At 41.2% G+C, this 12,781-nt stretch overlaps 1 protein-coding gene across 4 annotated transcripts in view; it reads left to right on the top strand.

Annotated features, from left to right (window-relative positions):
* The window catches only part of ADGRD1 (adhesion G protein-coupled receptor D1), a 247,145-nt gene that overhangs the window by 124,544 nt on the left and 109,820 nt on the right, over window positions 1-12,781 (top strand). For all 4 annotated transcript variants that reach the window (XM_025195694.1, XM_025195696.1, XM_025195701.1 and 1 more), the window contains 2 exons: window positions 4,932-5,005; window positions 8,813-8,936. In XM_025195694.1, coding sequence (XP_025051479.1) covers window positions 4,932-5,005; window positions 8,813-8,936 — 198 coding nt within the window. The remainder of the gene's footprint in view (window positions 1-4,931; window positions 5,006-8,812; window positions 8,937-12,781) is intronic.

Genomic DNA, 12,781 nt, shown 5'->3' with positions numbered 1-12,781 from the left:
CTTGTTTATATAGGCAGCCTAGGCCTCAAAATGGCTGCCCTAATCAGACACCTGGAGGCTGCCAGCTCCAGGCCCTTAAAGTGGCAGAGACACCCTGTGCTCTGCCACACTAACATTTCCCCATAAATTAATACGCAGAAGCATTTATGGAATGGTCACTTAATTGTCCACCATGTCCCAAGATCCAAAAAACCCAGGCACAACATGAATCAGTCTCAGAAGCTGTCTCTTTCTATAATTTAAATTTCATAGATTCATAGATTCATAGATGTTAGGGTCGGAAGGGACCTCAATAGATCATCGAGTCCGGCCCCCTGCATAGGCAGGAAAGAGGGCTGGGTTTAGATGACCCCAGCTAGATGCCTATCTAACCTCCTCTTGAAGACCCCCAGGGTAGGGGAGAGCACCACCTCCCTTGGGAGCCCGTTCCAGACCTTGGCCACTCGAACTGTGAAGAAGTTCTTCCTAATGTCCAGTCTAAATCTGCTCTCTGCTAGCTTGTGGCCATTACTTCTTGTTACCCCCGGGGGTGCCTTGGTGAATAAAACCTCACCAATTCCCTTCTGTGCCCACGTGATGAACTTATAGGCAGCCACAAGGTCGCCTCTCAACCTTCTCTTGCGGAGGCTGAAAAGGTCCAGGTTCTCTCGTCTCTCCTCATAGGGCTTGGTCTGCAAGCCCTTAACCATACGAGTGGCCCTTCTCTGGACCCTCTCCAGGTTATCCACATCCCTCTTGAAGTGCGGTGCCCAGAATTGCACGCAGTACTCCAACTGCGGTCTGACCAGCGCCCGATAGAGGGGAAGTATCACCTCTTTGGATCTATTTGTCATGCAACATTTCTTGTATAGCAGCGTGCTTGCTCTCTCCAAGCCAGGGAGATCTGCATAAACTTTTTTCCTGAGATTTTATAAACACTCAAGTAACATAATCTGTTAATGTAAAAACCTGCTTGTATATGAAATCATCTGGTATCAATGTCATTAAATCAATATTAGTAAAGTTACAGGATCTAGGTTACATAAGAGCCATCAAACTCAGTTATACTTAAAAAAATGGTATTGAAACACAAGTCAATTTGTTTTTCCTACATCAGTGGGTATTAACTTTTCCTGATGGTGAGCTATCAGAGATCAATGAGAATTTTTTCCCCATTGTAGGCAATTTCTTACACTGGAGAGATTTCTATTTTAATGATTAAGTAGTGTGGTAGAGTCTTAATTAAGTCCACAGATTTGTGAGTGTTTTACAGAGGGTGGCGTTATTGTTAACAACTCAGAAACAACTAGATTACGTTACCCTTATTCAGGGGTGCCCAGTATCTGTTTTGTCAAATAGTGCCACTCATATCAGAAGGACTGCTGGCAGATTAAGATAATCACCCCCAAGAGTAAATGCACCACAACTGGGCCCATAACTGAGATCACCGCTGTTCAGTTATGCCTAAGTCTATGTAACATTCTTAAAGGATAATGACATTGAGACCGCGTCTACGAGATGCTTGCTGCACAGTAGCTCGTTACTACGGCGCAGTAGCTCATTAGTGCTGTGCAGTAGCATCACAGGGCATGAACCATGACATGACGCTTCTGCACAGTAGTAACGAGCTACTGTGCAGTCAGAGTCCCCAGGAAGCTATGTGGGGACACTACTGCACAGTGACGCTGGTTACTGCGCGGTCATTTAGTACTTGAACATGCAAGTCCTAAAGGACTGCGCAGTCAGCGTCTCATGAAGATGTGGCCTGGGTGAGATACTTGGCTGAAGTTGTTCCAGTAAAGTCACAGGTTGCATACAGGTTTTATTTTTCTTTTTATATGTGTTTTTTTTGGTCTTTGCTAGGAATGTACCGTTTTACGTAAGCTAAAATAGTTAAAAACTAGGACAAGAATTAAAAGCACAGTGACAAAATTAAGACAATATTCAAGAATTAGGTAATAAGTCTAGATTGACCCTGCAGAGGGTCTAGAAAGAACGTCCTGCTATTTGTTATTGTTATACACACAAAAATATTGGACAGACTCAGAACCCAAGTAAAGTGACACCTTTGCATAGACACATCGACAAATGGATTTGTGTATCTGTTCTCTCTCTCTCTCTCTCTCTCTCTCCATATATGCACACATGTAGGTAGCAATATAGACTATGGTAGGTTAGACATCATGTGGCCTCACTTAGTCTGCTGCTTTGAAGTTTGTTATATTTAGGTTTAAAGCTAAATTTGCTTTGACAGGAGAGACAATCGTTTGCTTATTCATTTTCCAGAGGGAGGCACATTTGGGTTTTATTTGTGCAAAATGCTTAACTAAAATACACAATTGAAGCACTGTATCTTATTAACTACAATATACAACTGAAGCAATGACCCTCAAGAGTCCTTTCCCTTTAGTCAATTAAGAATTAAGACTTAGCTAGTACTATCTTGCAAACGCAGGATGACTGTTACTGTCTCTATAGGAAATCTTTTATTTTTAAGCCTTCCTGTCTCTCCCTGTCATACGAGTGAAATGATTTGTCATAGGAACCACTCTAAGATTTCTTTCAGTTCCCTTCTTCAAGAGAGCAATAGGCATGATGGACACAATATAATACACATAATGGCCAGAACATTAGCTTAGGTTCTGCTCTATGCCCTGGCTGCTGGTGGAGTGAAATAAACTCTCCCAAGGAAACTCAAGACTATACAAAGTCACAGAAAGCAGTTTTCAAGCTGCTGGTTCTGGCCCATTAGTCTTCTGCAGTTCCCTAACTCTTTTAGTCTGCAGAAATAGTTCAGGATCCAAGTACTGGAAGCAAGGCTGTTAGAAGGGAAGCGGTTCACAATATGGAAGGTTTAGGAACGGTATCGTTGGAGTATTTGTGTGGCGATAGGTCCTTCTAAAAGAAATGTGACAATTAGGATTAATCTGCAAAATATGCAAGTTATGAACCAGACCCTGTGGGTAGGCAGCAGTGTCAGGATCTTAATATACACCAGAAAACAAGAAAGGGATCTTTAGCTGTGATTAATCAACCACATTGGCTCTTCTGCAGTCATACTCCCTGCTTCGCCCCATGAAAGAAAGTGGCACAGTGGGTGTAGGGGTTAGATTGCACCATTTTCTGACATGTCATGCTGTCATAGTGGCCTCTTGAGAGCCATTACTAACAGTCCCCGGCATTTATATAGTTCTATGAGTGTTTGAAACACTGTCCGGATAATTAGTTAATCACTGTGAGGATGGTGATTATATTATTACATTTACAGGTGGGTAATAATGCAACTTGTCCAAGGGATAGCATGAGGCCAGCATTAGAAAATACACCCACTTAATTTCCAGCTCTGGGTTCAGTTTTGCAAACCGTACTGGTTCTCATTACAGACGTGCACTCCCTACTCACTGGTTTGACCTGTTTGGGCTCAGCTTGACTCTTGACCACTCCCAGAGGAAGAGAGCCAGAGTGGTGAAAGCAGAGAGCTGTGTTACCAAAGCTTTGCACCAAGCTTGATCCTGACACCGTTGAGGCTTTAGCACTTGAGAGATCCCCTGATGGAGAAAAAGGGGCATTTGGATAGCGCGTGAGAAGATTCTGTAGAATTATTGCTTCTTTAGGAAGGCAAGGGGGAATGAGATGATGCTTCCCCCCACCCCAGGTTCTTTGCCAGCTTTGTTACTCATTTTTAAGATGAAGATGTAGAGAAATGATTGTACGTAGCACCCATCAAATAACTGTGCAGCACAGTGCGCGTCTGACAAGCAGAACAGAAAGTTCCATTAAAATTATCTAGAGAGGCGAGTCAAGAACAGTTAGTAAATGCCCTTATCAGTTGGATAGATATTTGGAGGCTGTAAACCCTAGAAGTATGTTGAAATTCAACAGCGAGCCTCCTGGACAAGATAGGAAGTTCTTTGTTATCAACTGGTTCGGGGGTATCTGTGTTGCCTTGTGCCTGACACTTCTTGTAGCCGTGAAGAGGGAAAGCTGCATCAGAAATGTCTTGTATGCACTTGATTTTCAGACCTCTGTAAAGTTCCTTTTAAGTGCAAAACCAGGAGAGCAGTGCTTGCTTATCTTGTGGTTTGAGAGCAGCGCCGGCCTGGTGCGGTAATGATCGGACCACTATTAGTTTATCACTAACTTGCTTATGTGACAAGTCCTAAAGGTAACTTGAGGGTGGGATCTAATTCAGTACTGCGATGCTGTACGTCATGAATGGGGCAGTGAATTTAAGATGGAAAAGGCCTTTGAAAGCAGATTGTAGCAGATTTTGTGCCCGATTCTCCAGTCTATGACTATGTGAGTGGAGTTAAGCTGGCATAAAATCGGTGTAACGTAGTGGAAAAGTCCTTCTGAATGGAGAAGGTTGAATCAGCAAGTAATCAGTTTGGAGAAGTGCTAGAGTGCTACCTAAATGCCAAACTCTTAAAACCAAACCTTGGAAACTGGTTTTTATTATATGTTTAATAATAATCACCATTCTGCAAATTAAATGCCTACTAATCCTTGCAATACATGACTTTCACTGATATTCACCATAACATTTTATGGCTTTTTTGGGTGGATGACAAGCATGTTTAACTTTGTGCACAGTGGGTCTATTAGAGCTTTGTTATTGTCTTAAATAGGACGAGGATTTCAGCAAATGGGTCAGCTCACTCTATGTAAAATTCAGTGTGTGGAACTCACAATGTGTAACATTCAGATTTAACATTTAAATTAAAACTGAAGGCTTTTCACAGCTGGGGTTTGAGCACAGAGCACCAGGAATAAAATACTGTTGGACAAAATCTGCTTTCAGTTACACTCTGTTAATCTGGATTAATTCTACCGAAGGCAGTGAAATAATGAAAATTGACACTAGTTAAACAGAGGGCAGAATTCGGCCCTTTTAATGTTTACATTTATTATTAGCTTTTTCTCCCTTATAATTTCTATTTCTCTTCTTTCAGACTCCCTGGCAATATAATCAAGCAGTGAATAAAAGCAACAAAGTTTACCTTTACTGCGCATTTCTGGACTATAGGTATGTGTTGTAATTCTGAACATCTTTACTGTGATCTGCTTAAACTAATTATTTATGACAAATTTGACAGTTTCTCTGTGGCCTACTTGACAGATATTCCCTTTGTTCCCTATATTCATAGGATTTGTTAAAGTAATGAAACCACAGGATGTATACCAAAAATGGCTTCAAAGTCATCTTTTACTATAGGCATGGCATTTCTCATTTTATTTGATGATCTCTGGATAAAGCAGATTATTGAGAGAATCAACAGTTTTGGGATGAAACCAACCTATGAGGGCTGATTCTGTTCATATTTCTGAGGGTTTTATGATAGTATTACCCATTCGGCCAGAAACTTGGATGTTGTCATTCGGCATAGCTCCACCAAAGTCATTGTTTTCACTGGAGTTGTGCCTGATTCACTCCAGTATAAACGAGATCAAAATGAGACCCCTTTTAAAGCAGCGAGTTATGCCTGATATATATTTATTGATGAAGTAAGCTCCCACAGGGTGACAGCGTACATACATTTTTACATCTTCACACGTATTTACATGTTCAGTTTATGTTACAGCAAGTAAATAGCAATTACCCATAAATGGTGGTTATTTTTCTGGTAGCTTTAGATAGCTATGTATAGTATGTTTTATGTGTTTGGTTTTTCCAAACGTGATGAGTTTCTGAGCGAATTGTGCAACAATACAAACAGAATTTATGAGAATTTAGCAGGGATGAACATTTTTGAAACTGAAACAGTAGCAATACTTGATGCGATTTTGGGATCTCTCCTATCCAAATTTTGTATGGACAGAATCAACATGCTTGTTTTATTAAAGTTTCATTGTAATATGTTGAGCTGTCCCAGATGTCTGTACTCATTTCGTGTTACGATTATTCATAAATTGTAATAAATTAAAAACATGCTTTATTGAAGTTTATTTAATATGGTTTGGGGCAGCACTCCCATATCATGTTCTTTTAGGGAAAGGCCACTTGAGGCATTGCCTGAGGACCAATGACTATAATGAAAACCTGTCCTTCCAAAATGAGCTTTATTTATGTCAAGATACACTTTTTTGCCAGCGTACGAGTAATTAGCGGCCAGTCTCTGAATCATTAACATGTCTTTGAGAAGTCATGGGGGAGAGGAGAGTTCCCAGAGGACTGGAGAAGGGCAAGCATAGTTCCTGTTTTTCAAAATGAAGGGAGAAAGGAGGACCTGGGGAATTATACAACAACCAGGCTTTTTTTTTTTGATCCAGAAAGATACTAGAACAAATTATTTGACAATCAATTTACAAGCATCTAGTGGGTAATAAAAGTGAGATAAAACAGCCAACATGGATTTGTCAAGAACAAATTATGTCAAAACAATCTAATTTCCTCCTTTGGTGGGATAGGTGGCCTAGCAAATAATGGAGAAACAGTAGATGAAATATATCTTGACTTTAGCAAAACTTTTGACATTATCCCATGTAACTGTCTCAGAAGTAAACTGAGGAAAGATGGTTTAAATGAAATTTTAATGAAGTGGGAGCACAGCTAGTTGAGATACCATGGTTGCAGAGCGTTTCTCTGGCAAACTGGGAAATCACTGCAAGTGAGGTCTCTCAAGGGTTTGTCCTGGACCAAGTCGTATTCATTATTTTCAGTGACATTACAGATGAAAGTTACTTGTAATCTCTCTCAATGGCACCAAGCTGGGAGGGGTTGCAGGCACTTTAGAGGACAGAATTAGAGTTCAAATTGACAAGATAAACTGAACAAATGATCTGAAGTCAGCAAGTGAAAAATAGTACACTTAACAAGTCAAATATTCAGAAGTTCATATGGAATTACTGTTTAGGCAGGAATGATGTAGAAAAAAATTCTGGGGATTCTGGTGCACAGAAAAGTGATTTGAGTTTTAAATGATATTTGTCTTTTTCACAAACCAGAGTTACATTCTGGGATGTATTAAGTGTCATACGCAAGCAGTGTCATATGTAAGACATACAAGGGTAATTGCTCCTTTACACTTAACAGAGGTGGGGGTCTCAGCTGGAGTACTGTGTACAGTTGTGAGCACCATGGTTTAAGAAGAAAGTAGACAGAGAGGAGCAAAAAGAATAAGATGTTTAGAAAGTGGAAGCACCGAGTTTGGATTGACTTCTGGTAAAAAAGAGAAGACTGGGAAGCTGCACATGCCTTATAATTTACAAAGGTTTGTTACAAGGGTATGGTGATCAACTGGTCCTCAAGTCCACTGGGAGTATAACAAGAATAAATTGGCTTAATGTGCAGCCAAAAAAACCTTGGTTAAATATTACAAAAAATCTGGAACAAACCACCTTAGGAAGTTACACAACTTTATCACTGGGATATATTTTTTTAAAAAAATCATCAGTCAGAGATGGCTTCAGGGCAGGGAGATGGATGATCTTTTGAGGTCCGTTCTGTTGCCATGTCTCTGATTAGTCCAATACAATGTGTCATTTGGCATTTGTAGACTAGGGACAAATTCAGTCCAGATCTTCAACGGGTATACAGTAATTATTACATGCGAGTCAACTGACATCAGTGAGGCAGGTCTTCCGCTTGTATGGAGTAGTACAGTTCCGGTGGCCAGGCCAAACGTGCTGCGGTAAGTTGGTATGGTGCCACTGAAGTGAGATAAGTGACTGCTGAATTTGATCTGTAGCTGTTGGCGCTCAATCCTTTTTTCAAACTTAATTTGTCATGTATCAAACATTGAATTGTACTTTGCTAGGTGGGCAATTCCACTGAAATCAATGGAACTATTTGACGTGAGCGAGGGCGGTGGGAAGAGGCACTTTGTATCTTGTACTATACACAACTACTTGCCACCAGGAGCTCTGCAAGTAGTTCATAATTCTGCCTTAGAAATACACTCATCTGGGACAGTTAATGGTGATTTTCCATCCTCACCATTAACGAGTCCACATTAACCATCAGTTACCATTTTGCAATATCTCAGTTATGAGGGGTTTTTTTCCTCTTTTAAATTTATGAAAAAAATTTCAGCATCGCAGGTAATAGACTTCAACTTTCTAATGGCAATGGCTACATTTATTGAATTCAAGAGAATTAGTGTTGGGACTATATCCTTTGGATTAGCAGAGCGTTTACTCTGTGCTGCACTACAAGAAACTGGGTAAATTAATCCATAATGAACTGCCTTAAGCCATAGTTAGTCTGCTACTGGTTCTTTAGCTTGCTAGTTTAATGCTTAGCTCAGGTATTTCTATACAATTTCTATCTTACCTGGGTAAGCAGGTTCAGTTGGGTACACAAATTACCTAGAGATGGTAATTTGCGTGGAAGACTAAATATTCTTCTATTGTGCTAAGTTTCAGCAGCACATGAATTTCAGTGGAAATAAGATGCAAATCAGTTAGTTCTAGACAGTTCTCTTCTTTCTTGTGGTGTTTCTTTTGGATGTATTATAATGTTTGAAAGGTATATTGAAAAGCAGTTGTGACACAAAGCATTCCCTGTACTGATAGCTGCACAGGGTTTTGTCTTTCTGATTTACAATGATCTTTAAATTTGTAACTCAAATGCAAACTAACTTTCCTTATTTCTTATTGCAACCACTTCTTTTGTTATTGCATCTGCTTGTTTTATCAAATTTTATAAAGATGACTTAGTTAAGAAAACCACTTGGGTATGGAACTAAATTAGTCTTTTATATTATTGTAGCTACTAAGAATCAAAAGGTTTATTAAAAAAAAAGTCTCCTACTTAACAGAATTAATGTGCAATTGATGTCAGAAAGAGTTAATTTAATTAGGAGTTCTTGTTCAATGTTTGTGTTCTTTGCAGCAATGGAAGTGGTGTCTGGTCTAATGAGGGCTGCGTGCGTGAGAGTGGGGACCTCAACTACTCCGTCTGCCTTTGTAACCACCTCACCAACTTTGCCATTTTGATGCAAGTGGTACCCCTGAAGGTAAGAATAAGAGCTCCAGACTGTGCACAAAGAAAAGTGTCCACTTGTATGGATAAAATATGTTTCCAACATTCAACCATCCCTAACATCACACTTGCATTCATGCATTAGAAGGAGATAGAACTGGGCTCATTCTGCCCATCTCACCTTTATTGCAAAATCTGAAACTTGACTTCTGAAATGCTGTTTAAACCTTGATTGCTTGTCTTCATTTTACTTTGTTTTTGTAACTGAAATAGAATATGAAATGAGACAGACATGATTGTCAGTGAGAATCATGGTGCACTGCACTTAATTCTCACCCTTTTGACATTACTTTAGGCAAATAAAGCACTAGAGAACATGGTATGTGGAACCATCTTTTAATGGCCAACTAGGGTATAGGCTAGAAGGTGAAATAACAGGTCGTTTTCACCCATAGTATAAATGGCTCTGTTTCAAGATGGAGATCAGCTGATATATAGGGTGTGTGTGTGTGGTGGGGGGGGGGGGGTGTTACAACACAAGAAATATGAGCTTATTTCAACCACCCACCTGATTTGAAAACCTTCTGAGTTACTGATTGATAGGGTAGTATCTCTATGCTTTCTACATCCTCCCTGCTGCTATTTTCTCACTTAAATGGCAAATTAGGTCTTGTTTGAGAAGGCTAGAGCAAAGTCAAGGATGAAGAGTTGAGAATGAATATCCTCATCTAGAGTTTCCCATCACACAGTTTCTTTGTACAAAGTGTTACTGATTGTGCTTTCTCTTCTGTGTAAATATGCAGCCTGTGGATAGGCTTTTTTACTAACTACTTGTGTTACTGAATGGTTTCAGCAGAACTTGTCGAATGCCAGTTGGCAAAACTAGGACTGTGTTGGCCAAATGAGTTTTCCCACTAACCTTGTCATTGAGCCTTACCAGGAAGTGTGATCCTTGGCAGTTTGCACAGAGATTCTTCACATATGATGGCATCGATACATTGCCTACAAAACAGTGGGCACATTGGCAACGCATAGGAGGCACACGCAGGTACACATGCACCCCCTGAGCATGGCAGTCCACCCCCTGCCAAAAGTGCCACTGACACTGCCGGTGGAGCCTGTGGGCAGTTGCTGCTCGCCCCCTCCCCCGCTGCTGCCGACACTGCTGGTGGCATTTGCAGGTGGTCTCCAACTACCTGTTGGCGCTTGCCACCTCCCCCTCCTGCCGCTGGCACTGCCATGGCTGCCTGCGGGAGCTCCCCAGTTGCCGACACCACACCTCCACCACCGACACTGCTGCCGCCACCTGTGGGCAGTTGCCGTGTCCCCCCAGCCTCTGGGGGCACGCGGTGTTCATGAGTGGGCATGTCTACTTGTGCAAATAATCCACTACAGTTTTCTCTAGAATAAAGTACTCCTGAGTAAACTCTCCTGGGCACAAATCTACATGTGCAGGGATGTGGGAGCAGATTTGCTGCTCCTATCAGCAGACTGCTCCCACTGCCTGTGGTCCTGTACCAGGCCCTTGGAGCAGCCAGATGGAGCTCTAGGAGGCTCTGCTACCAGAGCCAGGGTGGGGACTATGTCCCTCTCTCCCAGCAGCAGGGAGCTCCCAGCCCCCACTCTGCAATCGTGGGACTGGGGTTGGGAGATCCTTATCTCCCAGCCCAAGCCCCACGGTCACGGGGCCCAGGCTTGGAGATCCTTATCTCCCAGCACTAGCTCTATGCTCTCAGGGCTGGCAGTGAGACATCCTTATCTCCCAGCACCAGCTCTGTGGTTGTGGGGCTGGCGTTTGGAGATTCTTCTCTCCCAGTGCTAGCTCTGCAGTCACGGGGCTGGTACTGGGAAATTCTCCTATCCCAGCACCATCCCTGCGACCATTAGGAGCACTGACATGCTAATACTGTTAAAACTACTAGTCAAATATTACTCTTAGTTATGTGGTAAGAATTTAGTGAAACTCCACTGAAGTCAGAATCAGAATATAGAACATTGTCATCATTCTAGTACTCTTCTATTATTATAGCCATTTTACAAAGGATAGAAATGAAGCACAAAGTCTTGTATAATTGTACTAGTTGTTGTACATATCCATAGTAAGACAGCCCCTGTCTGAAGGACTTGCCATCCAATTAGACAAAAGAAGGGAACTATGAATATCTCTGTTCTACAGAGCTGTAACTAAAGCACCGATAGATTAAGTGATGTAATCAAGGTCACAAAGAGAGGTGACAGCAAAATCAGGAATTGAAGCTAGATCTCCTGAGTCTGGGGTCAATGCCTGAAGTAGAAGGCCAGAAGGAAATAGGTCAGGGCACTGAGAATCAGAGCTCACCACTGCTAAAGTACTAGACTGCATTTCTAGCATATTGATATTTATATTGTTTGGAATAGTTACAAGGAGAATCATTCAGATTTACAGATGAATTGCACAGAACAGACAAATCCTCACCAATGTGAGACAGGTTAGCATCTTTATGGAGCATAGTAATCATAACTGGACAATCCTAGCTGTGTTTTTATTTCACTTGAAATACATCAAACATTTCTAACTTATTGATGCAAAAATGTGTCAAAGCTGATATTATCCAAATAGTTAAATGCTGGGCAGTATTGTAAGCTAGCTGAGTCTACACTTGGAAGTGATTACATTCAAATAAATAGAGCAAAGAGAATCCAACAGCAAATCTGGGGTAATTTTTAATATTGTGCAATCTGGGCACTTAGGGAATCAAACTCGCACACTTGTTGCCAAAGTCCTTGGAGTTGAACAAGTTTGTATCTTCTTAAGGAGAACTCAGTTACAGTAAATAAGAAAGGTTAGGAGCATAAATATATTGTCATATTCTCCACTGCTGTTTAATAATGATGTTATTGTCAATATATTTTTTACTGGATTTTTTTTTACCCTCCCAGAGTGTTCCATCTGTTTTCATGCCCTTTTGCCAGTGTTTACATAATTGTCCACATTTCCGTTACCCTGGAGTAGATCTGGTTTTGTTTCCTTTCTTTCTTTTTTCCCATATAGCAAATTAAATACAAAACAGAAATGCTACTGAGATGGGAAGTGTCTAAGTGGAATGTATAGATCAGCTTAAATGCAAGGAAAATGTCTCTACATTGTGACGGACAGTGTCAGCACCCTGAAAAGTCCATCTTGCCTGACTAGATGTAGTTAATGTTATAAAAGGATCAGGTTCTCTTGACCCTCAGCTATTTTCCTCTGTTGTGATAATGTATTTTTAATAAAACAGTGGATAGAGCAAGACAAGAGTTCTTTTGCAAAGGTCATGAAACACTGGAGGATGCACAATTGCAAGGCAACATCTTTCATCTTTTTTGGGAGCCATGTGCCCCTAGGACTAATCTGTGAGCACTGGAGATACTTTCAGTACTGTAAAATAAAGTATTCCCAATGGGCAGGTCAGTGAGGAGTGGTCAGATTTTCCTTTACAGCCTTTCTAAGATCAGCCCAAAACAGACTTTGATTCCTGGTTTTAGAGTGAACAACAAGCTAGGGAGCTCATTTAGGCACACTTCTGGACTGGAGCTTGTAATAGGCTCAGAATAGCCCTGGAGAGACTCAGAAGCTAATTCTGACTTACTGGATACTCCAGCCCTGAAGAAACACCCACTTTCTCTCCTTCCTTTGCCACAGGTCTTGATATAAGGATTCAGTGGGAGCAGAACTGGGGTTTAGATTAGGGGCATGGCCTCAGTGTGCAGCGCTGTGGAGATTCAGGGTAATGTTGCAACCCCTAAGCAGCAGTGCGCTTAGCTTTCTGGGCACTGGCCTCTACAAGACCAATATATTAAAGCAACTGTAATACAACAGGCACCCTGACCAAGTCAATGTCAGTGTCGTGTGTCATGACA

The sequence above is a fragment of the Alligator sinensis genome, unplaced genomic scaffold, assembly GCF_000455745.1.
Source record: "Alligator sinensis unplaced genomic scaffold, ASM45574v1 scaffold628_1, whole genome shotgun sequence".
In the NCBI taxonomy this organism is placed as follows: Eukaryota; Metazoa; Chordata; order Crocodylia; family Alligatoridae; genus Alligator; species Alligator sinensis.
Note: the sequence above shows the minus strand (reverse complement) of the source record. Positions and strands in the feature narration are given on the sequence as shown.